General features: G+C 38.1%; 1 protein-coding gene across 3 annotated transcripts; it reads right to left on the bottom strand.

The window, feature by feature from the left end:
* Nucleotides 1–851: 851 nt before the first annotated feature.
* Nucleotides 852–8,259, bottom strand: LOC113648024 (NXPE family member 3-like). 3 transcript variants are annotated; one of them, XR_007140712.1, is made up of 8 exons: nucleotides 8,110–8,259; nucleotides 6,954–7,055; nucleotides 5,793–6,565; nucleotides 5,514–5,584; nucleotides 4,602–4,799; nucleotides 3,938–4,493; nucleotides 3,618–3,704; nucleotides 852–1,298 (listed from the first exon to the last, which is right to left on the bottom strand). XR_007140712.1 is itself a non-coding variant. In XM_047814425.1 (7 exons), exons 2-6 carry the CDS (start codon nucleotides 7,044–7,046, stop codon nucleotides 3,940–3,942), a joined length of 1,689 nt encoding a protein of 562 aa, XP_047670381.1. In that variant the 5' UTR covers nucleotides 7,047–7,055; nucleotides 8,110–8,259; the 3' UTR covers nucleotides 852–1,298; nucleotides 3,938–3,939. The 3 variants fall into 3 exon arrangements, 2 of the variants coding, with proteins under 2 accessions (XP_047670381.1, XP_027021791.2); XM_047814425.1 differs by lacking the exon at nucleotides 3,618–3,704; XM_027165990.2 differs by lacking the exons at nucleotides 852–1,298; nucleotides 3,618–3,704 and having other exon boundaries at nucleotides 3,755–4,493.
* Nucleotides 8,260–27,515: the final 19,256 nt, after the last annotated feature.

Here is a 27,515-nt window from a genome sequence, read left to right as displayed (position 1 = left end):
TAAATCTTTGTACCTTGAGTGACTTGAAGTGCTTCTCTTTCTACTAATTGAAGGAGAGTCCCGGTGGTACACAAGTATGTAAACTCTCCAGTTATTCATTTCCAACAACAGTGTTTAACCAGTCGACGTGTGAACCCCTGTCTACTCCACACCCTCTCGGATTTACACACACTCGCATTTACGCACACACCCATGCGTGTGAACCCTGTCTACTCCTGGCAGAACTCCACTCCCTCTCGGATTTACGCACACATCCATGCCACTGTGTAGCGCGGTCCTTATCCCCATTATCGCCTTTTCTTTCACAGAAAGTTATTTGGTCGCATTGACAAAATTGGTACTATTGTGAAATAAGCAATTAGAAATTATTTATTATTTGTGCTTTATTATTGTTGTGCTCTTTTGAATGTTTGCAGCAAAATAATTATAAGCAGAGAGTGCAATGTAGATTTTCTAATGTAAGGGACTTTACAGTAGCAGTTTACTCGGAGTCAAAATATACAGTAATAAATAACACACTAAACACCAGCTTGACTCAGAAGATGGGGTAACAGTGATCACTGAGTCACTGGCTATTTTCAAGCGGCGGTTGAAGACCTACTTATTCAGGAAACACTTCAACTAGCACTTCTTTCCTTATCTTTTGCATTTAAAAAGAGAAAAAAAAAACTTTGACACATTTTCATTGTAACTTTGAACAGATGTTTTAAACTCATGGTATCTTAAGTATGTAACCCAGTGAACCAGCATTAGTGTATTCAATGTTGGAGATTTAAGCACTTATGTACGTCGCTCTGGATAAGGGCGTCTGCCAAATGCTGTGAATGTAAATGATCAGAGTAACCAATATGTGTACAGTGGTAAGTGTACATTTATTACTGAGTAAAAATACACATTTTAATATAAAATATTAATATGAACTTTGAACCACCTAAGGTCCCACAGCTAGCTGGGAAAAGATTAAATCAGTGTGTGTGTGTTCTTGCTGTTTTATATACTGTTAGGATGAACAGTCCACAACCAAAAGGTCTCAGGTACGCTACACATCCAGGGAAAGTTCCACACTATGAGACTGACTCACAATCAGCCAATTAAACCATACAAAAAATGTTCCGATTTATAAATGATAAATATAAATGTAAGTCTAAATGTAAAAATGTATTTCTTTCAGAGTTTAAACATAAAAAAACACATGGTTAGGCTGGATCCTGACAGTAGATGGTGTAGGAGCTGTATGGAGGCAGGCCACAGGACTGTAGCAGATCAGAAGCGCATCACTCTCTTCAGGCAGCTTATTCCTGGAGGCAAATAAACACAAAAGGACTGTTACTTCAACCCAGAATTCGATCTCTTGCCTCTCCCTGCTGGTGAGCCAGGCATTTTTAGGGCATTTTTTTTTCTTCTCCCAGAGGGTGAAGGGCATTTGGTGAGGCAAATATATTTTCCTGCTTGTACACAGAGACTCACTCAACTGAGTGCTGTCAACAGACTTCGGGACTGCTTCAAAACCACAGACTGGAAGATATTACAGAATTCAGTAAATGGGACCATAAAAGACAACACAGATTATGTTATAGCAAAAACCACAGCAAAAATGTTTGTTCCCACCAGAAAACCTTAATGTCCTGGTGCCTAAAACTCTGGGAACCTGGTGGCTTGCATGAAGGCCATGCATTCTGTTTGCCGTTAATAATAATAATAATAATTATTATTATTATTATTGTTGTTATTATTTATTGTTATTATTATTATTATATCTATCATATAATAATAAGTAATACATTAAGTGCTTTGCAAATAAAAGTTCAACAAATGAACCAAAATATATATGATAAAGCACATAAATAAATAAAGGATTATAACAAATAATAATAAATCTATTAAAATGGTTGACACAGTGAATAGCATTGCAGTCTCACAGCTCAGGTCCACAGTTTCACCTTTCATTGTTTAAAGTCTGTGAATTATGATTATTCCTCTGGGCATTTCAGTTTCCTCCTGTATTTCTCCCACCTTCCACAAACATGTTGGTAGGGTTACCTATACTAGGGCTTTGAAAAGGTTGGAATAACATGAAGAAGAGCAAACAATTTTTTTCTTCATTTCAATTCTTAGGGTTCTTTTTCAGTGGGAAGAACTAGGGTGGCCTATACAGAACCCCAATCTCAATCCTACTGAACACCTTTGGGATGAACTTTAATGCTAACTGTACTTCAGGCCTTCTTACATGACATCAGTAGCTGATCTCACTAATGCTCTTTTGTCTGAATGAATACAAATCCCCAACATATGCCATAAAGTGTATCTACAGGAATGCAATTAAATTCCAAAACTTTGCTAAATCATAGTCCTTGATGTAAATACCAAATTTGCCTTTTTGCATTAGTTTGGCAGTTACAATGTTTAGCATTTAAGAAGGCAAAGAGTCTTTTTGAAAGAGTTCCAATAACATTACCATGTCTTAAAATCAAACAGCTATTCAAGCATTTCCAAAACTGTAAGACAGCCACACTTATTATCAATATTAACATACTTCTACCTTTTCTTGGCTCAGACCTATTCACATTTTCATTATTCTATTTTCCTTCTTGTGGTCAGAAAGAACAGAACAATTTTTTTACTATTTGCATCTGCTTATTAGAACATTGATTATCTCATTTCAGAGGTCCTTGTCAAGAGGTAGGATATACAGTATTCGGCAGCATGTGTACAGGCATGCCTTGAAGTCGATGAGTTGGAAGCAGAAATATGGGCAAGCATAAGGATCTGAGCGATTTTGACAAGGACAAGGACAGATTGTTATGTACAGTATAGATGACTGAGTCAGAGCAGATTATACCAGCATGCAATGTTTAGCACCTACTAACAATCATCTAAGGAAGGACAAACAGTGAATTATACGATGAGCATAGGGACAGAAGGCTAGCCCATCTGGCTGATTCCACAAAAGAGCCACTGTAGCACGAATTGTTAATGTTAATGCTGGCTATAAAGGAAATGTGTCAGAACATACAGTGCCTCACCGTGTATGGGGCTGCATGGTCACAGAACTGGTCTGATGATTTGTGTTTGCTTTTACATTTCGTGGATGGCTGGGAGCATGTGTTGGGAACAGGATGCACTATGGGAAGAAGGCAAGCCAGCAGATGCAGTGTGATGCTCTGGGCAATGTTCTACATGGAAACCCTGAATCCTGGTATTCATGTGCATGTTACTTTGACATGTACCACCTACATTGCTGCAAGCACTGCTGAATTCTAAATACACCCCTTCAAGGCAACAGTAATCCCTAATGCCACTGACCTTGTAGCAGGATAATGCTCCCTTCTACGTTGCAAAAATTGTTCAGCAATGGTTTGAGCAACATGAAAAAGTGCTCAAGGTGCCAAGGTGCTACTAAATGTGACAGAAATCTTGAGAGGGTGAATTCACTTTTGGGTGAAACTGGATAGCGAGATTATATATACAGAAAAAAAAATACAGAAAAAAAACCAAAACAAAACAAATAAACCCCCTGTTATTGAGATTGTATTTTTACAACATTAAAGATGTTTAAATTCATATCCTGCTTGCATTATGTGAAAAATAACCTGTAAATTGTTAAAATGATACTCAACTCTTAAGTGGTTTTATCATTAATTATAGCTGTGTTTAACATTTTCAGATTTGCAGATGGTGGAAATTTTCCCATCATGGGAGAAAACCTGGATCAAACAATAAAGTGTGTGAGCAAGCACAAAATAAATAAACAAAATTTATGAAAATGATCTTAGAAATTATTTATTTATATAGGATGAGCCTTCAAACATTTGATTTTAAATTAAGATGTTTTATCAACTTTTGAAAGTAATTTGGAGAACTATTGTGACCATTATCACACAGTTTATCTTATTTTAATAATTAAACATTTTAATAAATACGAAGGTTTTGTACAAACTTTTATGTTTTCCCAACTGGACAGGTAAAGGAGAGGATCACATCAATCATGTTTTTGATAATGGCTTGGGGTGGGTGTAGGTCATGGGGTAGGTGGTGGGCCAACGTCATTTCCCAGGCATCCAGCATCTTCACATTGAGACCTTTGAACATGGCACGCAGCACAGTGTCAATCTGCAGACTTAACCAGTTGCTATAGAACAGGCTGTATGCTGGATTAAAGGTCTGCAGGTTGGCAGTGCGGATCACCACCAACGTATCTGGCTCACGGTTCAGCAGCCGCACCACGGCCTTACGAATGTGCCGTAGACGGCGTATATATGTTTCAATAGGGTAAGTGGCAAAGTGAGTCCACACAGTTATTATAAACACTGTGTTTGGCCCACCCTGTATCCTATCTAACTCATTTGAAATGTAGCGCAGTTCAGATGAGTACACTGGGGTGGAGCGGAGGGGCGGCCCATGGCAGCGAAACTTCACTAAAATATTATTACTGTTGTCCACAAGCATGAATGGTCCCACCTTCTTAGGGCTGTAAAGATTAACTGGTTTCAGATCTATAGAGAGGAGAAAGTAAATGTCATGTTGGAGAAATTGGATCTGAATGAAAAAACTAGTGTTTATGCAAGAAATTGATAAAAGACAAAGAAAAAATGCGTTCTTACTCGGAACAAAAGCAGCGAGGTACTCAAACCACTGCCGTATTGTTGAATCTCCATGCATGTACACAATCTTCCCTCTTAGACAATTTGTTATGGCTGATGCGTTATTAAACTGCTGGATGGCTGCACCACTCAAAGACCTCCAGTTATCTTGATAGTAGTAGCCAGCAGCATTGTAAGTACTTTTTACTTTGGTTTGATCTTTAAAAGGGGAAAAAATATTAATGTTAATAACAGCATACTATATACACAAATCAGAGTGTTAATTGAGGGTGTGTGTGTATTTTGTATGTGCAGTGAAATGCAAATCACAACTGCAATAATAAATATTTTTTTAACAAAAAAAATAATAAAATAGTAATTAAAGCATGTTCAAATGTCTGAAAAGTTGTAGAGTATTAAAACTTAATTAACCTGGTAGACATTTTAGTGCTAACTACTCAGGTCAAGAACTGTTATTAGTAATTGTCATCAGAACGTAATAAATGACCCTTCAAACATTAACACTAACACTCTCAACAGTCAGGTTTTGGATATTTGGATATGTGAATCCAGACAGAAAAGGAAACCCATCCTCTGCTGGGTGTTACCAGATAGTCTTATTGAATCATCACAATACAGTAAGGTGTGTTGAGTGTATTTTTCTTTACATTTTAGCAGATCTTTAGAGTTTTAGCTTTAAGTCTGTAAGTTTAATGAAAACTATAAGATCTTCCCGTATGCTTGAATGGGTGTCTAAAGTTTGGCCCCATGGCCAAATGTGGCCTGCTGACAGATGTTAGGCAGTCTTTCTTCTGATGTACTATTCACTAAGCTGTAGCTTAAATTATAATGTAGTCAAAATATATTTCTTTCTAAAAAATGTTGTATTATTAAATCACTGTTGAAAAAACTGCAATGTAAAATAAAACGTACTATTTTCTGCAGGTAACACAGTCACATGGTCCACCTCTGCTGCGGGTATGGGCACATTGACATTTACACCACTGAAACAAAATTAATTGTCTTAATAGTTTTAAATAGCCATTCAGAGCAAGATTAATTAAATCAAACCTTAAAACACGATTTTCCCAGTTTTCTTAAAATCTTTTTAAAGCATGATTTTCCCAGTTTTCTCAAATTACAAGGAATTAATTCAAACTTAAAAAGCTATCTAAAAAGATATTTACAAATAGACTCCAGCTACTATCTCACCTCCTGAAAAAATCTGCTTCATACTTGTTAAAGAAGGCCTTCCTATAACCCCCGTTATAATGATTTATTCGTGTGTCACAGCCTAGCTTTTTGGGTTTGTAGCAGTACCAGGGCTCTCCAGTTTCAAGATCAGTGTAATTGCAGAGTGGTTTCTGGTTGATTGGAAGACACATGTCGCAGTCAGTTGTCTCTGAGAGGGCACCAGAGCGGAATAGGCTTTTAAAAACCACTGTGTCAGATGCTTCCTCTCGTAGTCTCTTAAGAAACACCATTGCCTCACTGGGATGCAACATGGTGATTTTCACTTTCACTACACCAGCCCACAGCAGTGGGAACAGTACTGTATAGTTCCCATCATTGTGGTCATGAACCTTCCCTGCCACCCCAGCATGCAGCTCAGGTGAATGCAGCCTGGCTATCAGGAAATCTCCTCCATGCTCCTTAGGTTGGCCCAAGAAGTTGTGCACATGGACATTAACCACAAGCTGATCACCTATGTGTTGCTCTGGTGGACCCTGAATCACAAAGTAGCTCTTGGAAGGATTACTGCTGAACTTCAGAGGGAGGCCTTTCACGAGTGGACCTGGCCATGCAAGGGAATTGAGCAAATGTCTCTGTTCTATGGCCTCTTCTTCTGTGAGCTTCTGGACAAATTGTCCACAGTATGTCTGGTTTACCACCACCGGGGACACGGTTGTAGGAGGCTTAAATGTTGAGTGAATTCTGCTCTTAATTTTGTAGAATGGTAAACTTAGTCGATCATTTTTAAAATCCTGTAAACAGTAAAAAGATCAAATTGGAATACATTACACAATCAAAGCAGTGGGCACAAATCAGGGAAAGTCTTGAACGACTAACCGCAGTAATAACTAGAATTAGACTTTGTCATTAATCCTCAATATATTTTGGTGATGCACTTACTTAAAAAAGCCATTTTACTTTTGATTGCATAATTGGGTACAACTAAAATTTTTGAGAGTTACAGCTGTCAAAAATTAGTAGGAAGTATAGCAGCCCTTGCTTTAAATGACTTCAGCACAGCAGTGCAAAATGTTAAATAAATTAAATTATAGTGCTATTAAATACATTTAGTATAAAGTACCAAATGGACATCATTTGGTACTTTATGGACATCATTGGCCCTAAATGAGTTATACTCACCTTTAGAGATGTGATGATGCGAATGAACAGTAAAAATCCTATTACTGCCAATACAGCAAAGATAAGTGACAATCTGGGTGTGCGTACAACCATGACTGGGTGCTACAGTCACAACACATGGTGACAGTTATCCATCAGCATATCAACATAAAAAGGAAATTTTAACAAATTATTATTATTATTATTATTATTATTATTATTATTATTATTATTATTATTGTTGTTGTTGTTGCTGTTGTTATTTCTGTTATTATTATTATATGACATAATTACATTAATTATTACATTAATAATATATAAAAAAAAAAGTGCTTTGCATATAAAAGTTAAAGAAATCAACCAATAAATCAGAATCAGAATCAGAATCAGAATCAGCTTTATTGCCTGGCATGTTTACACATGCGAGGAATTTGTTTTAGTGACATAATCTCCACAGTGTAACAGGATGTCATATGCAGTATAGAAGAGATTGTATGTACACATTTACAGGTGAAATGTGAAAAGACAAACAAATAAACAAACAAATCTATGAACATGGCTAACACAGTGGGTAGCCATGTAGTCTCACAGCTTGTGTCCCCAGTTTAGCTTCTCGTTTGTGTTACTCTCTGTGCAGAGTTTTGATTATTCACCCTGTTTGGTGTACTTGCCACACAGGGGTGGTGTGATACAGACAAACCTGAAGCAGAGAGCTTCATAGCTGATTAAGTACGGCAAAAACATACAATATATAGACAGTATAAGACCTATAGCAGTAAAATACCTGAATGTTTTGCCAAGGATTACATGAAAGAACTTGAGTGGCTTGTACAAAGAACTAATCTCAATACTACTGAACTACCTTTGGAATGAATGTTAATGTGTAATGATTAGTCAGTAGAATCGATAATGTTGATAAACCCAGGGTGAAGTCATGCAAACAATCCAAAAGCTCAATAGGACTGAGTGGAAGGACATCATTTGTCACCAGAAATTCTTTTAAAGGTAGCCTAAGCCATTTGGTTAATTTAGTTTTATGTCGGCCCTGGATTTCTTGATTATTATGCAAAATATTGAATTAATTTGGGGTAAGTCAATAAAAAAAAGGTTATTATATGACACGCTCAGAACAGTATGTGTACTTTTTGTGGTTATGAAATAAAAGTAAAAGACTTACCTGAACAACTGTGTAAATGTAGTTTATGAGCACTGCATATGACTCAAGAGTGTATCCAAGAAGAGCCTTAAAGTTTTCTCTACTAAGTAAAATTCTGTAGGTTAGTATAATGTGTATTAATACTTATGTAAACTCTTAGGTAATACGATTTCCAGCAATCATCGCATGAACCCTGTCTACTCCTGGCAGAACTCCACTCCCTCTTGCAGAACTGCACTCCACTCCTGTAATGGAAGTTTTTACTATGAAGCTGTTTGTGAAGTTCTGACCTTCTGTGTGCAGGACTAGAAGTTGGTTGTGACTATAGATTGTTATTACTAGAGATTGTTTGTATAAATTATTAGAGGGTCACAATGGGCTGGAGACGAGTTGTCTCATAAACATCTCTAGGCAGACCTTGGTAATGGTACGATTATCCTGATTGGGAGATGATCAGGCGTTTTCTATCTATGTTAGATGATGTTTTCTTTTCTTCAGCTTCTGTGTTTGAATTATGATTATAAAAACTCAGTGTAATAAATTATTGGACCCTGGCCTCGCTCATGCTATATGAGGAGTCAGCAGTACAAATAAATCATGAACCTTTTTACTCTTGCCCATGCCCACTGTCACACTGGGAGGAGGAAGACAGACCCAGATACAGGATAGCTTCAAATAAATAGGTTTAATAACTTAAATTACAAAGAACAGGTACAAAGACAAAAACAAAACAGGGCAAATGACAAAGGGAACACTGACGATGTTAAATAGACATGACAATAAACGCATAGGGAACAGGTGTGTAGAGACGGGGAGGAGAAAACAAAAGCGGGGCAGACACATGACATGGAACATGGCCAAAAGCACATAGCCAAAAGTCCGGGCTGAACCGTAACACCTACCAGTGTGATACTTTATTTTCTCAAAAACGTCCACAACACTCCACGCACACATGCATGCCACAGTGCATGCTCAGTCAGGTTTCAGACTTAGGTTACCATCAACCTAAAACTCTGTTTAGGTTTTATTTTAATATACAAATATACACATACATATACACATAAAACAAAGTGGGAAATAAAGTGCTAGTTTAAGTGTTCCAGAAAGAGGTAGCTCTTTAGCAGTCACTTAAAGACAGTGACTGAGCTGTTCGAACATCTAGGGAAAACTCATTCCTCCACCTCAAAACACTGCATATATGTATAAAATAAAAAAGAGTTCTTTCAAGAAAGATTGTGATATAAGAGAATAAGAGTATAATCATTGTGACTAATGCAGGATCAGTTGGTTTCTTTTTTGATGTTGCATTAAAACATGTACAGTAGCACAGTAGTTCTCAGTGCCTTTTCAAGCTTTAGTACCATCATGATGAAATAATGCTGCACTATATGGTCTTTACATGTACACTTGAAAAAGTAACTGTGGCCTGATGTGGCTTTTACATTTAGATATAATGCCCAGATTACAACAACAAAATAAAAGCAAATATTTCTATGTAATGAGAATAACAAACCTGTTATTATTACTTATAAACGTTTTTATCTAACATATTCTACTAAAGTGGAATCTGATCTTGTTTTAAACATATTGATCTAAGACTTTTCTGCTGTTGCCTTCATCATTTTTTGGCTTTATGCTAATGATTAAATGACCATGGTTTGTGATGTCAGACCTGAAAAATTGCTCTGCCTAATTCATTAAAATAAAATCATATTTTTACAATCTGCATACTATATCCTGCCTTCGGACGAGGTCAGATGTAAGGGCTAATATTATTAATCTTCAAAGTATGCTATAGTAAAATCCTGAATAGTGTCACTTTGAAAAATGGCAGTTACACAAAAAGACTAAATAAAATATTCTAATATTATAAAGTAAATGTTATTATGAAACAAAACTTATCACATCAAAGTTAATGTGAAAATAATAGTGTATTGCAAACATGCCCACTGGCCACATATCGGAAAGACGCAGCAAGTATGAGATAACTGATACAAATCCCAAAATATCCCAAGGATGAAAGTATTTTCAACCCTCAGACACATTGAGATCCAGGGAATTTTGAGGCCAACTCAACACCCTGAACTTCCTCAAAACCTTTGGAACAATTTATGCAGTGTTGCAGGGAACATTATTCTACTAAAAAAATGCTATTAACATTGCTTTAAAGAGGTGTACTTTGTCTGTGACAATCTATATGTACAGTAGATGTTATGTGACAAAGTAACAACCCACATTAAAGCCAGGACACAATGTTTCCAAATTGAACATTGCCCAAAACATTAGACCGCCTGTCTGTTTGCTTCTACATTTACATTTACATTTACAGCATTTGGCAGACGCCCTTATCCAGAGCGATGTACATAAGTGCTTAAATCTCTAACATTGAATACATTAATGCTGGTTCACTAGGTTACATACTTAAGATACCATGAGTTTAAAACATTTGTTCAAAGTTACAATGAAAAAGTGTCAAAGGTTTTTTTTAATGCAAAAGATAAGGAAGGAAGTGCTAGTTGAAGTGTTTCCTGAATAAGTAGGTCTTCAATCGCCGCTTGAAAATAGCCAGTGACTCAGCTGTCCGGACCTCTAGGGGAAGTTCATTCCACCACCTTGATGCCAGAACAGAGAAGAGTCTAGTAGTATACTTGCCTCTTACCCTGAGAGATGGTGGAACCAGTCAAGCAGTGCTGGTAGATCGGAGGTTGCGGGGTGCAGTGCGAGGAATGATGAGGGCTTTGAGGTAAGAGGGAGCTGGTCCATTTTTGGCTTTGTAGGCCAGCATCAGTGTTTTGAATCGGATGCGTGCAGCTACCAGAAGCCAGTGGAGGGATCGCAGCAGGGGGTGGTATGCAAGAACTTTGGCAGGTTGAAAACAAGCCGAATCCTTCTAATGTTGTAGAGAAGAAACTGACATGAGCGAGTCACATTAGCAACATGAGAGGAAAAGGACAGTTGATTGTCCATGATTGTGAGCTGTGGCTGAAGGGGAGATCAGATCGTTGTGCAAGGATATAGCAAGATCATGACCTGGGGATGAATCACCTGGGATGAACAGCAGTTCAGTTTTGCTAGGATTGAGCTTTAACTGATGAGCAGTCATCCATGATGAAATTTCTGCCAGACATGCTGAGATCCGGTCAGAAGCTGTGGCATCTGAGGGTGGGAAAGAGAAGATAAGTTGTGTATCATCAGCATAGAAGCCTAGAAGCCTTTATTATTGCCACATATACCTTACAGCACAGTGGAATTCTTTTCTTCACATACCCCAACTGAGTAGGTTGGGGTCAAAGTGCAGGGGCAGCTATGATACAGCGCCCCTGGAGCATGGAGGGTTAAGGGCCTTGTTCAAGGGCCCAGCAGTGACAGCTTGGCTGTGCTGGGGCTTGAACCCCGATCCTCTGCTCAGTGGTAAGAGAACCCATGTGATGAAATAACTTCACCAAGAGAGTGAGTATACAGAGAGAAAAGAAGATGACCAAGTACTGAGCCCTGTGGGACACCAGTGGAGAGTCTGCGTGGAGCAGATGTCTCTCCCCTCCATGTTACCTGATATGAGCGTCCTTCCAGGTAGGAAGCAAACCATTCCCAAGCTGATCCACAAATCCCAAGACTCTTGAGGGTGGATAAGAGAGTCTTGTGGTTGACCGTATCAAACGCTGCAAGGAGGATAAGGATGGATGACAGTTTGGCTGATCTAGTAGCATGTAGTTTCTCAGAGACATCCAAAAGGGCTGTCTCTGTAGAGTGAGCTGCTTTAAAGCCAGACTGGTTGGGGTGTTGGAGGTTGTGTTTCTACCTATAGTGCTTTATTAGAACAGGCCACCTTCTTCTGTGGCCACTCTGACTGGTCTGCACCACATGTAGCAAGCTGTGATGCACTGTGTGCTCTAACACATTTTTATTATAGCCAGCACTAAATGTTTCAGCAATTTGTGCTACAGTAGCTACCAGATGGGCAAGCCTTCACTCCTCACAATCAATGAACCTTGGGCTCACTGGACCCAATCGCAGACGTACTAGTTGTCTTTTCTTGAATGAGCTAATTTAAGACTTTATTTTAGCCTCAGCCTCGTTTACTTTTTGTTTACTATTTACCTACAGTACATACATGTTCGTAAATCCCGTGAGCACGGAGGAGACCCCCCCCCCATCCGAGGTTTGTCCCACCATCCGAGGATTGTCCCCCAAAAAAATTATTTAAAAAATATTGCACTCTCTATTGTTAAAAATATATGTATGTATATCTAAATAATTGTGTAAGTAGAAAAAAAAAACGCAAAAAATGCATTTAGAAACAGTTAAGTTCCCTCTCCCCTTCCTCACAGTGGTTTGGCCCACTGCCTGCATTCCCAGTTCATCTCACCTACTCTGCACTGCACACAAGTCAGGTGTGTGGCTGCGGCTCAATTAATGTAGAGGATTTTATTCACTTTAAATAAAGCGATTCTCTTTAATGTAGTTGATGCAGACTCATTCATAAATTAGTTGCGGCAAAAATGCTGATTACCAATGTAATCTTCCATGAATCTGCTATATTAGCGATTAAAATATTACTTCTCTAGTTAACGTAGCTTACAATAGCTTGGTTCACTGTAACTACACGCCAAAGCCGTTTGTTTTATTTGGGACGACTTGGCATGATGTTAACTTAACATTAACAGCCACAATTAGCATATTGTTTAGCTGTGCATTTACTAAATGAGCAAGCTGTCCGAACTGACCTCACTATATTTTTTTGTATAATCAATTTCTATTGTTATTAAGTGTCTTAATTAATTTTGAATACAATTTTAAACCTTTTTTAAATTCCTTGTTTTTATTGTTGTGATTATTTTTATGATAGTTTTACTTTCTTTGAAGAAAATAACCATAATGATGCAGTCTCCATGCTACAATAATAATGATAAAAGCACATTTTTTCACTGTGGGGACATGTCTTTATAAGTACAATTATTTATTTATTTATTATTTATTTATTATTTATATATTTATTGTCCCCCCTACTGTTAGATGAAATTTACGCCCATGCCTACATACAATTAAATGTTCTTTAGGCTGCCCTTACATTGTTGTTTGTTATATTAGTGAAATGCAGACTATATACATTACATAACAGATTTTATTTTTTAATATTATGGACAGATAAAGGAGAGGATCACAGCATCCATGCTTTTGATAATGGCTTGTGGTGGGTGTAGGTCATGGGGTAGGTTGTGAGTCTAGTGTCATTTCCCAGGTATCCAGCATCCTCATATTGAATCCTTTGAACATGGCACACAGCACAGCATCAATCTGCAGACAGAACCAGTCACTGTTGAACATACTGTTCTCTGGGTCAAGCTTTCGCAGCTTGCCAGTGCGAATCACCACTAACGTAGCTGGATCACGGTTCAGCAGCCGCACCACAGCCTTACGGATGTGTCATAGGTGCTGTATTTCCATTTCCATAGGAAAGGAGCTAAAGTGAGCCCACACACTCACAAGAACGATCATGTTCGGCCCACCCTGTATCCTGTCTATCTCATTTGATACATAGTGCAGCTCAGAGGAGAGCACTGGGGTGAAGCGGATGGGCGGCCCATGGGAGCAATAGCTTACCAGAATGCTGTTTGTGCTGTTGACAGCCATAAATGGTCCTACTTTCATAGGAGTGTAAAGATTTACTGTAACTGTCTGAGATCTCAGGCATCATCGGGCATCAAGGCAGGATACACCCTGGACGGAGTGCCAACCCATCACAGGGCACACACATTCACTCATTCACTCAAGCAATTTTACAGAGATGCCAATCAACCTACCATGCATGTCTTTGGACGGGGGAGGAAACCGGAGTACCCGGAGGAAACCCCCGAGGCGCGGGGAGAACATGCAAACTCCACACACACAAGGCGGAGGCGGGAATCGAACCCCCAACCCTGGAGGTGTGAGGTGAACATGCTAACCACTAAGCCACCATGCCCGCCTTATTCTAGGGGATGTGGTAGCCTAGTGGTTAAGGTGTTGGGCTACCAATCGGAAGGTTGTGAGTTCGATTCTTATGTCCACCAAGCTGTCACTGCTGGGCCCCTGAGCAAGGCCCTTAACCCTCAATTGCTCAGTTGTATAAAAAAAAATGTAAGTCGCTCTGGATAAGGGCGTCTGCTAAATGCTGTAAATGTAATTCTTAATCATAACAATATAAATGTTATTTGAGCTGGTATCTAATACAACACCAGGGTTTGCTAAGATTTGTACTTGGTATTAGGATTACTCCCTAATACTGGACACCAAAACACTTTTAAGTGTTTAATTGTAATTTAATTCTAATGTAAATTTGAAGTTTGTTAGTCATTTATACATTTATCCAATAAGCTAATCATGACAGCATCACAATGCATAAAATCATGCAGATATGAATGCAGATACAGCTGAATGGGGAAAAGTGTTATCTCTGACTTTATCCATGGCATAGCATTCTTAACAATTGTGGTGAGGAGTAAGTTATCTCAGAATACATCAAACCTTACTTTGGATGAGCGGTAGCAGACGTCCGCACTGGGTTTTTCTCATGTCATCTAAGACCAAGAATCTGAGGCTAAATGGGTTCAGCACAAAAATGGCAACTGATCAGTGTATTATTTTCCTTACAAATATGATTTTCATAAACATATTATTATTATTATTATTATTATTATTATTATTATTATTATTATTATTATTATTATTATTATTATTATTCTTAATATCAATATTAATAAATTATTATTGTTGTTATTATATTATTGTTATTATATTATTTTCTAAATATTGAAGTTATTTTAAAATGTCTTCATTGACTGCCAATTCAGCAGTATGCTTCCTCTATTTTTTTTTTATGACCAAGATATATTTATCCCAGTGCTCAGGTGTTTGTACCTGAGCCATGTGACCCTAGAAGCACACTTTTTAAATTTTTTACACTGAATTATTGCTCAACCAATTATTGTTCACAGAACCAGAAAATGTTGCAAGATCTATGAATAAACACTAACACATTTGATAACCATTTACAATGCTGTATTCAGTATTTTAATGTATAAACAAATACATGTAAAAATGTACAGCATGAGGCTTTTCTGAAATCAGTGCTGAACGAACTGCAAATTTAATATAAAATATACTGTTTTTTGCAGGCAATACAGTTACTTTGTCCATTGCAGATGCAGGTATAGGAACTTTAACAATGTGTAAAAAAGTTGTTCTAACAATTGACAGAGGAGTGAGGATGACAAACACACACTGTTTTTGTGGTGGTGAGCATTAAACTGGTAATAAGTCAACTTGCAGCATTATCCAAAAATGGCATGCAGAAATACAAGTCAGAACAGTTTTAATAAACCCAAAGATAAATACCAAGCAAACATTATCACAGAGCAAACTAATCAGAAATAAAAAACTCCCAGGATCAAAAACCATGTAGAGCAGATACAGTAAACAAAGCGGGATAACTTTCAGCTTGGTTGGACACAAGACAGGATGAATTTTGGGTTGGTTAAGAGTGGTGAACTGTAGACACCATCTGGCAAGGAGCAAATGCTGGAAACTTCCTTATATAGTGCAGCCATACAAAATGGCTGCCAACCTGGAATTGCTCATCCAAAATGGCCTCCGACCTGGAAGTCCTCTTTCAAATTGGCCACCGACACTGAAGGGCATTTCACGACATTGTTTATTTCTGAACAAAGCATGCAAGCATTGGGAGAGGGTAACAAATTACTCTGCTCCTGCTCGGCTTTTTCTCAAGCCAAACCCACTGCTCCACTTGGCAGTGTAGTGGCTTTGGTCATGAGGTTGGTTGATTCAGTGAAAGCAGAACAAGAGATCCTCTTTCTCTAATCCTCTCCCCTGACTCAGAAATCCCTGTGGTGGATCCAGAAGCTCGCTCTATTGCCTCCGATCCAAACAAGGCTATAGTGCTGTGTTCATCAGACCCTGAGAAGCTCAATGGGTGTGAAAGACCAGGTCAAATCTGAATAGCCTCCTCAGTCTGTCATGTTTAAGGAGCCGTTGAAGGTGGTGATGTGCTGTTGCCAAACTGAGTTACTTAAAACTTAATTTAGAAACTTAATTCAGAAAACCCAAATGAACTGTGTGTAGTTCACTCCTCTGTGGTTGCCAGTTTTTTGTTTTTGTTTTTTTTTAAACAAGAACTTGCTTATAAGCCCAGAAAATCTAGAAAATAAAATATCTGCTGACAAATCTACAATGCAATATAAAAAAATACAAACATGGTAGGAGTCTAGTACATTGCCAACATATTGCTGCATGAATTGTCCTAGTTGTATTAACATTATCTGTTTCACCTTCATTAACTAGATCTCAAAAAATTGAACCTGATCTAGCACAAGCTTTTATTTTGTATTACTTTTCATACTGTGCACAGTTAATTGTGTAGATAATTTAATGAAACTATAAAAAAATAAATAAAGGGCATGAAATTATAATTTTTGGGCCACGAGAACAAGTAGTGGAAGCTAGGCTAAAAGAGGAAGTGGATATTTGTGAGCAGTAGTATTTCTTCATGCTCAGAAAGAACATTAATTATGCATTTTTTTTGTTCTGAGAATGTTAATGGAGAAGTAACAGAGATAGTCCAAAGGAGTATACGACCGGGTGTCCAGAGAGAAGCTATAGTACATATTGAGGATGTCGGGAGTGGCAGAGAAGTACATCAGAGTAGTTCAGGATATGTACAGTATGAGAGAAGTATGACATCAGTGAGCTCAGGCAGAGTGGGTCAATTTTGAGGTGAGGCTACATCAAGGATCGGTTTTGAGTCCTTTCTTGTTTGCTATGGTGATGGACAGGATGACAGATGAAGTCAGACAGGAATCTCCATAGACAATGATGGGTGCGGATAACATTGTGATCAGTAGGGAGCAGGTGAAGGAACAACTGGAAAAAAGAGGAAAGAAAGTTAGTCTTAGTAAGACAGAATAATACATGTGTATGAACGAGAGATAGGGAAGTAGAACAGTGAGGTTACAGGGGGCTGAGGTCAATTTGGAGTCAAGCGTTCAGTTTGACTGGGAGTGTGGAAAAGAGGTGAAGAGCCGATGCCAGGTGGGTTGGAGTGGGTGGAGAAAAGTGACAGAACAGACAAAGTCTTGTGTGACCGAAGGGTGTCAGCAAGAATCAAAGAAACCTTTCAACACAGTACAAGACAGTAGTGAGATGGGTTAGAGACTGTAGCAGTGAGGAAAAGATGTTGAAGTTCTCTTTAAATGTGATGAAGATGGACAGGATTAGGAATGAGCACATCAGTGGGACAGCTCGGGTTGGCTGTTTTGGGGACAAGGTCAGAGAGGTTAAATTGAGATGGTTTGAACATTTACAGTGGAGGGAGATGGTTATATTGGTGAAAGGATGTTGGAGATAGAGCAGCCAGATAAGAGGTCAAGAGGAAGGACAAAGAGGAGATTGTGTTAAAAGAGGGCACAAAGTTAATTGGTGCAAGAGTAGAGGATGCTGAGGATAGAGTTAGGTGGATACAGATGATTTGCTGTGGTGACCCCAACAGTAAAAGCCTAAAGTAGAAGAAGAAAACATAACATCTATATAAATTCTGAATTATTTTTAGATCTACAGTTATTTCTTAAGTCTGTATCTAATTTCCCTATTAAATTCGGACTGTTCTCAATATAGCCTCATAGTTTACGAGCATACAAATGTGCTAAGTTTTCATTATGAGAAATTATTATGTAATGGGTTGAGGATACATCCATAAAAACTCAGTTGCAAATGAATACATTTGGACAAAACAAATCAGCTGCTTGAATGTAAAACCTTGGCATTAAATGAACTTTATGAAATTGTGACATTGCTAATGTGCCGTATAAATCCTGCTAGCACCACCAGAATAAAGATAATGGCCAATCTAGGTTTGTGTCCATCCATGACTGGATGCCACAAACACAACATACGATACCAGATAACCATTAGCAAATCTAAGAAACAGAAAAGAAAAACTTTATCAACCCAAGAGAAAATGAGGATAATACATAAAACATACAGGAACACTCTTTGTGCTATACCTTAGTAAATTTGGCCTGGAAATAGTCATTCTATTTCATATTGTTGTTCCATTAGTACATGATTATAACTTCATTCCTATTACTGTTAATAACAACAATCATTTTATTTCTATATTAATTTATATCTACAGTACTCTATTTAATGGACAATTTTAATCCTGTAACCTCATAAGGACTGTCTAGTGTAACCAACAATGTATATGTGACTGAAAATGATTATTTTTTCTGATAGACACTCAAAAACCAAAGAAAAGTCAGCCGTTGACGGTATCAACAGAAATTGAGTTATTTTCCGTTAACACAGAAGTTTCAGTTTGGGTGTGGGAATGCAGACAAGTTCAGCATATAAAGAGATTGTTTCTGAGAGCTGATGGAAATTCAGAATATGCTGAAGAAGTGAAGAAGAGGTGACTGTATTTTCTCTTACATGTTTCACACATAGGGTTGGGTCCAGCAGAGCAAATGAATTGTAAACATTTTACTCTTGCCCATGCCTACCAGTGTGTTATTTTCTCCAAACTTCCACAACACCTATTAAACAAAATTTGACTTTGAGATATCTAATGTAAGTGAATTAAACAAATGATCAAGTTTAATGTCAAACAGCCCCACATGGATTAAGAATATTACAAATTACAAAAATTAATACAATTAACAATCACTATTAGTTCATATAGTGAATATAATTCACTATATGAACTAAATGTTTTTCAGGACCATGGTGCAACACAACAGTACACAAGATGACATACAGTAGTGCAAATACAAAACAGTATGATAAACAAATATGATTATATAACATTATTTTCATAGCAGTTAATTTACTGTAGTTGCTGTTGTTCTTTCAACTGTTCTGGGGCACCACAGTGGATCTCGTCTGCATATTTGATTTTTCACCGGTTTTACACGGGATGCCCTTCCTGACACAACCCTCCAATCCGGGCTTGGGACCGGGACTGAGAGTTAGCTCTTCAATGGCTGAGTTAGCTCCGTGCCCATTAATTGCACCCAGGCCTTGGGGATGAGTGCATGGGATCCTGATGCATTTTATTGTAGTATCTTTGCTTAATGATAGTAACATTTATTCAATGTTATTGGAATTAATCATTCTTTTTTGACCTTTCTGAGATTACATCGTACAGGCATGACATCATACAAAGCATCACCGGCAGTATGAAACACACAGTGGGTGAGGCTTTGTACAGTATAATGTCATGCTATATTAAATTTATTACACAATGTGTTATTCTGGCCAAACAAGCACACAACTTGATCATTCAAACTCACTTTCAGCAGCAGTCATGGGAGGCATTTGTGGAACATGAGTTATTTTGTACCCCTCCCTCAGCCACCAAACCCTCACAATACCAATCTAAGCCCAGTAAAAGCTTTTTATTAAATATTTTATTGTTATCATATCAAATGTGGAACATTTCTTCTGTATTTTTTTAAAAAATAGCAGGAAAAAAAAATCAGGAAAAAAAAAATCTATAGGTAATCAAATTTGGATAGGTGTGTTCATTGGTGTGGTGCTTGACCTATGACATTAAAATAAGTGCGTAAACTGAGCAAATCATAAGGTAGATGTTTTAAGAGCAGACATAGAAAATGTATATAAGAAAATGGCTACATGGTTCTGCTTCTTCTCTGCTTCCATCTCCAGAATCTAAAGAGAGAGCAGATAATGTGACTATCTGTGCCAGATGAACTTTGCCCTTACCAGCCCAACCAAACCATTTTACAACAGTAGGCTACATTGCCTGTATTTTCAGGTAGGAAGCATTTATTTGTCTCCACTTGGTATCATAACCAGATTACTTAACCATATGGTAGCTATTCTGAGAGATTGAATATAACCCGGTGAAATTCAAAGTGCATCCTTGACACCTCCTGTTTCCCACAGCAGATCTTTCAATATTTATATTTTTGTGTTAAAAGTACCGGTGGTTCTATTTATTAAAATTACAATATGCAGTTATTATTCACCTTCAGCTATTTTAATCTTTTGTGTTGTGTGTACACTGCTTGACTGCTACACATTTTTCTTTTCTTTTCTTTTTGCAATCTAGCATTGTTTTTATTATTGTTGTGTTGTTGGCTGATGAGGAGCTTTTGTGCCTTACATATATTATTGATATACTACTACTCAAAGCCACTAGATGGCAGTGTGTTCACTGTTATTTGATGAATACTATGCAATGAGTAATAAAGAATATACCAATACAAATGTCAAGAGAAAATAAACAGTATGGGCGAGGCTAGCCCCTTTTTAGGGGTGCTTCAGCATATAATAATTTTTTTTTTATTATTTTAGTCCAGCGGGTCGTGGAGTAGCACAGGACCTGAGTGACTCGTCCATAGTCATAAACGGAGAGAAGTTACAATGTTCTTCCGCAAGACGCATGCAGCTCTGTTTATTAAGTGCTAGCGTGAAACAAAAACAGCAGCGCGACTGTTATGTTCTGAGCTATGGTTGATATGGTTGATTGACCTGTAGGGGGCAATTTATTGCCTTTTGACCTGGGTTAAAACACAGCAAAGAAGACGATGTTAATTGCAGATGTAATCCACCTGTGATTCTGTGCAATGTGTGTGTATGGTTTGCTGCTGGTTATCTCTGAGTAAATTTTTCCTTTTGACCAGATCTGTCTCTGTCAAGTTATTACATTTTGGCGACGAGGATGGGATGCAAGGAGAATAAAGTTTTGAAAATGTGAAAAAAAAGCTGGATCTGTACTAGTGGGAGCTTTGGAAAAGACGGCCAACATAGGAACAGTCACACCATTTGATAGTCAATTGCAATCTTGGGAAGAATATTGTGAAATCTTGCAACATTTCTTCGAGGCAAATGAGATTACAGATGCAGCCAAGCAAAGAGCTATACTGTTGAGCACTGTGGGAAATCAAACATACAGTCTACTGAGGAATTTATTGAGTCCAGTTAAACCAGGAACAAAGTTTAAATTCAATTCAAGATCAAGAGAGGAAGGGGAAAGTGTTCTTGAGTATGTGGCAGTATTGAGGAAATTGGCTCATGATTGTAATTATGGAGAAAAATGAACTGAGATGCTGCGGGACAAACTGGTCTGTGGAATAAATGATGACCGTATTCAACGTAGACTGCTGGCAGAATCAGAGTTAACGTTTGAGAAGGTGATGAAAATAGCTCAAGCATTGGAAACAGCCAATAAAGATGTAAAGGATTTGCAAACTCAACGTTCAGAAACTTCCATTTCAATGAGACTGCATAAAATGTCAGTAAAACAAGATGGTCAAGGTAGAGCATGTTACCGATGTGGGAATTTGCAACATTTGTCCAATGAGTGTGGATTTACTTCAGAGAAATGTCACAAATGGGGGAAGCAAGGACATGTTACATTGGCTATCACATTGGCTGTAAATGATTCAAACATACATTTTGAAGTGGATACAGGCTGTGGCGTGACTAATGAATGGGTCAAATTTTTCAAAATTATGGGAAGAACATAAAAATCCAGAATTAAAGACCTGTTCTTTGAAGTTAAAAACGTATACTACCAGTGTTGAGTTCTGTGCAAGTGGTTGTCAGACACAAGAGAACAGTGAAGGAATTGCCAGTAGTGGTAGTGCATGGAACAGGACCTAATGTATTGGGCAGAGGTTGGCTCAAGGAGCTGGGCATGAAATGGCAGGCTATACACAAGATTCAAGGGGATGAAAATTTAACCTTGCCTGACATACTTAGTAAACATACAGAATTATTCAAAGAGGAGTTGGGTGAATGGAACGGTCCACCAGCAAAGATTTATGTGGATAAAGAAGCCATCCCCAGATTTTTCAAAGCCAGATCAGTTCCTTATGCAATGAAAGCAAAGGTATAAGTTGAAATAGAACGCCTGTTACGAGAAAACATCACAGAACCTGTTAAACATTCCGAATTGGCTGCACCTTTAGTGCCCGTTTTAAAGCCTGATAACACAGTACGACTGTGTGGTGATTACAAGCTAACAGTAAATCGCTTTTCGAAGTTGGAACAGTACCCCATCCCTCGATTAGATGATCTGTTTACAACATTGTCAGGAGGGCAGAAGTTCACCAAACTAGATACGAGTCACGCTTACCATCAGATTGCATTAGATGCAGAGTCCAAGAAATATGTTACAGTGAATACCCAAAAGGGGTTGTTTACTTACCGTGTTTTACCCTTTGGAGTTTCTTCTAGTCCTGCTATCTTCCAAAGGACCATGGAGAGAGTACTGCAAGGTATTCCTTATGTGGCAGTTTTCCTGGATGACATCTTGGTGACTAGTCGCAATGATGGGGAGCATCTCCAAATGCTGGCCAGGGTATTGCGAAGGTTGCAGGAAGCAGGACTGCGTTTGAAACGGAGTAAATGTACTTTCATGGACAAAGAGGTAATGTTCTTGGATCATAAAGTAGATGGGACTGGCCTACATCCAGTACCTGGAAAAGTGACTGCTATTCAAAATGCTTTCTCACCAAAGACTGTGAATGAGTTGAAGGCCTATTTGGGACTGTTAAACTACTATAACAAATTTTTGCCCATCTTGTCTACTGTTTTAGCCCCAGTGCACAAGATGCTGCGAAAGGATTCAAAATGGCACTGGGGTAGATCAGAAGTCTTGAAACAGCTGCATCAGTGTCACCCTGGAGTGGCTAGGATGAAAGGGTTAGCTCGAAGTAATGTATGGTGGACTAAATTGGACCAGGATGTGGAAAGGTTAGTTAAAACCTGTCGTATCTGTCAAGAACATAGAAACATTCCTGCTGTAGCTCCACTGCATCCCTGGAATTGGCCTGAAAAACCATGGCAAAGATTGCATGTAGATTATGCAGGACCCTTCATGGGAAAAATGTTCTTGGTCTTGATTGATGCACATTCAAAATGGATGGATGTCAACCCGGTGGACTCCGCTACATCTGCTGTAACTATTGAATGTTTGCGTAATAGCTTCAGTAACCATGGACTACCTGAACTGATGGTATAATGCCACTTGTTTTGTGAGTGTGGAATTCAGAGTTCCTGAAAAAAAATTAAATACGGCATGTTACTTCTGCACCCTATCATGCTTCCAGTAATGGGTTAGAAGAACGGGCCGTGCAAATTGTTAAAAACATGTTAAAAAAATGTGTTGAAGGAACAATGGCAACTAAATTGGCTCGAGTGTTATTCAGTTACAGGATTACTCCTCAGACCACCACAGGACTTTCTCCAGCTGAACTGTTGCATGGACGGAAATTGCGATGTTCTTTGGATTTTATACATCCTGATTTAACGGGAAGATTCAGGAACAACAACAAAAGCAAAACGTTCATCATGACAAAAAGGCCCATGAACGTAGCTTCGGTGTTGATCCTGTATTTGTTCGGAATTTTACTTATGGACCAAAATGGATTCCGGGGCATATCGAGACTGTGACTGGACCACTGTCTTATAAAGTGATGCTGGGTGATGGGAGAGTGGTCAGAAGACACGTGGATCAAATTCTTGCCCGACAGAAATTGCTTGTGCACCTTTCAGAGGAGGTTATGGACTGTAAATATCCTGATTTGGACTTCTCTGATAACTCAGCTCCTGTAGTGACTAAAGAGACAGATGGAACAGAGAATGAGGACATTTCTAGTGAGACTAATCCTCTTGAAGTAATTGGGGAGATAATAATAATCATAATAATAATAATCATAATAATAATAATCCTTGAGATAACCACTGAATTACTGACAAAGTCCTTTAGCCCTGTTGTGAGACGGTCACAGAGAACCAGGAAATTGCCTGGTCATTTAAAAGATTATGAACTGAAGTAAAAAAAAAATTGTATTGTAACATGATTGTTGCATGAAGTTTATTGTTATGTGATTTATGAAGAAATATTGTAAACTGGGGGGGGGGGGGGGGTGTTATGTTCTGAGCTATGGTTGATTGACCTGTAGGGGGCAATCTATTGCCTTTTGACCTAGGTTAAAAAACAGCAAAGAAGACGATGTGAAGAAGACCATCTGTGATTCTGTTTAATGTGTGTGTGTATGGTTTGCTGCTGGTTATTTCTGAGTAAATTTTGCTTTTGACCAGATCTGTCTGTCAAGTTATTACAGCGACAAATAAACTGCGTACGTGTCTCTCTGTTGTTAAAGTTTATCGTTAATTTGATACTCATTTCAACAATCGGGAGTCACGTAAACATGACGTCACGTGCGTCTTTTCTGGTCAGTCGTCATGGAAACATGAAGCCCTGGCGTTTGGACCAGAGTGAAAATAAACGCCACTGAAAAGACTCACTGTGGCATTTTAAATGAATTGTTATTGGATGGACATACAACAGTTCTACAAAAGAAAAAAAGACAGATTCAGCTGAGAGACTAGAGACAGTCCATAATGATCTTGTGAAAGGGATTTTTCATTCATTCATTTTCTACCGCTTTATCCGAACTTCTCGAGTCACGGGGAGCCTGTGCCTATCTCAGGCGTCATCGGGCATCAAGGCAGGATACACCCTGGACAGAGTGCCAACCCATCACAGGGCACACACACACTCTCATTCACTCACGCATTCACACACTACCGACAATTTTCCAGAGATGCCAATTAACCTACCATGCATGTCTTTGGACTGGGGGAGGAAACCGGAGTACCCGGAGGAAACCCCCGAGGCACGGGGAGAACATGCAAACTCCGCACACACAAGGCGGAGGCGGGAATCGAACCCCGACCCTGGAGGTGTGAGGCGAACGTGCTACTGAAAGGGATTTGTCATTTCATAAAAAGTTAAAAGCCCAATAATGATAATGATAATAATAATAATAATAATAATAATAATAATAATAATAATAATAATAATAATAAAGGCATTTAAAATGACACGCCTCTGTGTGCCTTTTGATCATATCCTTAGCTTCAGCACCCCTAAAGCTCTGACCCTAGAATCGCCCCTGATAAACAGAGAAGTTGATCTTATGGAAAAGGTTTGGAATTATTGAATAGAACATGATTGTCTTTTGTTTTGGCGTTTTGTTTAAATATTGAACGTGGTCTATTTTAATTATATAAAAATATATGTTCTAATTAAAATAAATAAATAAAAGAAAAAATCTTTAGAACAGTTAAAGTAATGGACTCATGATTGGCGCATCAAAAAATCTTGCTCTGTCGTCACTTGTTTGAACACTGAAGAATATCGACAATACAGATGTGCCCAAGTCCACTCGTGTACGCAAGTGTGGTTAATTCAGCCGCTATATTGTATAGGCGCGCCTTTTAGATACTTAGCGGTAATAGCGCTGAGCTCCTGCACCACAGCTACAGGAAATATTACAGAGAGATAGTATAAAATAAATACAGAATAAAAACAATTCACGGTATAAATAACAATAGCCGTATAATCAAGACAGGGGTAATAGTAAAATGTTGGTTCAATCTTTATTGTGAGCACAGAGTCAGCCATAATAAATCAGAAATCTGAGATGGTTTGATCAAATTAGGACTGTCAATTTGATCATTTTTTTTATTTATTAAAAATGTAAATTTTTTTCGAATCAGTGAAGTCCCACTGTATTTTCTTTCCTTTCCTTTCGGGGAAGAATAGTTACCTATAGTTTATTAGACTTTTTGTTTATTATTTTGGCTTGGGCCCACCCTGTAGTGACACCATTGTACCGTTGTTTGTATATATTATTTATCTCTGAAAATATACCCTTACCTAGAATTTCTATTTTAGTGTCTTTTTTGTTTTGTTTTTTGCCAATTTCCAAAGGTATTTAATCACTGAAATCCCAAGCTATAACTCTGTGCAGCTCTAGACTGGGTTGTATAACATGATGTTAGCAGCAGATCCTTTAAATCCTGTATGTTGTGATGTGGGCCTCCGTGGATTGGACTTGTTTGTCCAGTACATCCCACAGATGTGCTATCGGATTGAGATCTGGCAAATTTCAAGGTCAAGTCAACACCTTGAACCAAGTCCTGTTCCTCAAACCATTCCTGAACAATTTAGGCAGTGTGACAGTCCTGCTGAATGAGGCCACTGCCATTGGGGAATACCATTGTCATGAAGGATTGTTTCAAAGTAAAATGCCAGAACCCAAGGTTTCCCTGGCTGGTCTACTTCCCTTAGTGCATCTCAGTGTCATCTCTTCAACACACACACACCTGGCCATCCATATGATGTAAAAGAAACAGTGATTTGTCAGTCCAGGCCACCTTCCATTGTTCTATTATATAGGCCAGTTCCAGTGTAGGCACTTTAGGTTTTGGATAAGGATCAGAATTTGCATTCTGTCAAAGTTTTTCAGATCCTTACTCTTGCCTGTTTTTCCTGCTTCCAACACTTTAACTTTGAGTCACATATGGTCACATATATTCCATTGCATGTCCTGTGCACTGTAATGAATTAATCAATGATATTCACTACACCTAATTTATTAATTTTATTACAGACAACATATGTACCTAAAGTATTGGATGACCTCTGGTTTGTTTTGAATAAAACAATCTGTATAAGAAAGAATATATGGTTGATAAATGATAAGCAGGACTAGCAAGCTGTCCGGAAGATGGTATGATGAACTGAGTGCACCATCCGCACTGAGCTCCTTGACCTGTAGTCTAACTATGACAAGCAGTGCTGGTCCAAGGCCAGATAGAGAGTGAAAGACCTCAGCCTTCCCAACAATTCCCTATTCTCTCTTGTCTGGGAAGCACTTCCGCTACTTGAAGCCCACAGAGTGAATGAGGGGAGCTTCTTCCCACGGGCCCTCAACCAGGACAACACTTAGAGTTTGGACTTTTCTGAAGCTTGATTGTTGCGTCGCACATAATGCATATTTTGCAATAAAATTGCTATATGAAATTTATTCATTAATATTCATACTGTATTTACATAATCCTGTTCACCTCAGTTGGTGTCAGTATTCATGTTTTTTCTATTTTATATATAATTTTCTTTTTTTTTCTATTTTTTATATAACACAGACAGTTGGAAAAAAAAACATTTCACTGCATGTCTGACTGTGCATGATTGTATATGTGCTAATAAGATTTTAATTTCCATAATGATTGGTCTTGCATATTTCAGTCTCCTCAGAAATTTCTAATTTTTTATTTGACTTACAATTATTTATCATGATGTTGTTTGATTAGATCAACTGGGTTAGATGTAGATCTCCAGTAGGCACGGTATCTAATAGGAAGCAAATTGGCTAGATAAACGTTACAGGCATTTGTACAAGTCCTTGACGCTAGATAGCGCTATAAGCCTATTCTATTTCGTAAAAGCACACACTAGTGCCTATAAGTCTGTTCTATAAATATATTAATCGTATATTTGCTATTGATACAGCTAGAATAAGCAAGAAAATCATTGTCTGAAACGAGTATTC

This window comes from Tachysurus fulvidraco, chromosome 6 (assembly GCF_022655615.1).
Source record: "Tachysurus fulvidraco isolate hzauxx_2018 chromosome 6, HZAU_PFXX_2.0, whole genome shotgun sequence".
In the NCBI taxonomy this organism is placed as follows: domain Eukaryota; kingdom Metazoa; phylum Chordata; class Actinopteri; order Siluriformes; family Bagridae; genus Tachysurus; species Tachysurus fulvidraco.
Note: the sequence above shows the minus strand (reverse complement) of the source record. Positions and strands in the feature narration are given on the sequence as shown.

Bases quoted from the DNA above. Each gene is read 5' to 3' on its own strand.
- LOC113648024 (XM_047814425.1), bottom strand. From the start codon at position 7,046: ATGGTTGTACGCACACCCAGATTGTCACTTATCTTTGCTGTATTGGCA. The intron at 5,585-5,792 runs GTGAGATAGTAG...ATTTTGTTTCAG, and splicing joins GAAGCAGATTTTTTCAGGAG to TGGTGTAAATGTCAATGTGC. The intron at 4,494-4,601 runs GTAAGAACGCAT...TCCTCTCTATAG, and splicing joins CCTCGCTGCTTTTGTTCCGA to ATCTGAAACCAGTTAATCTT.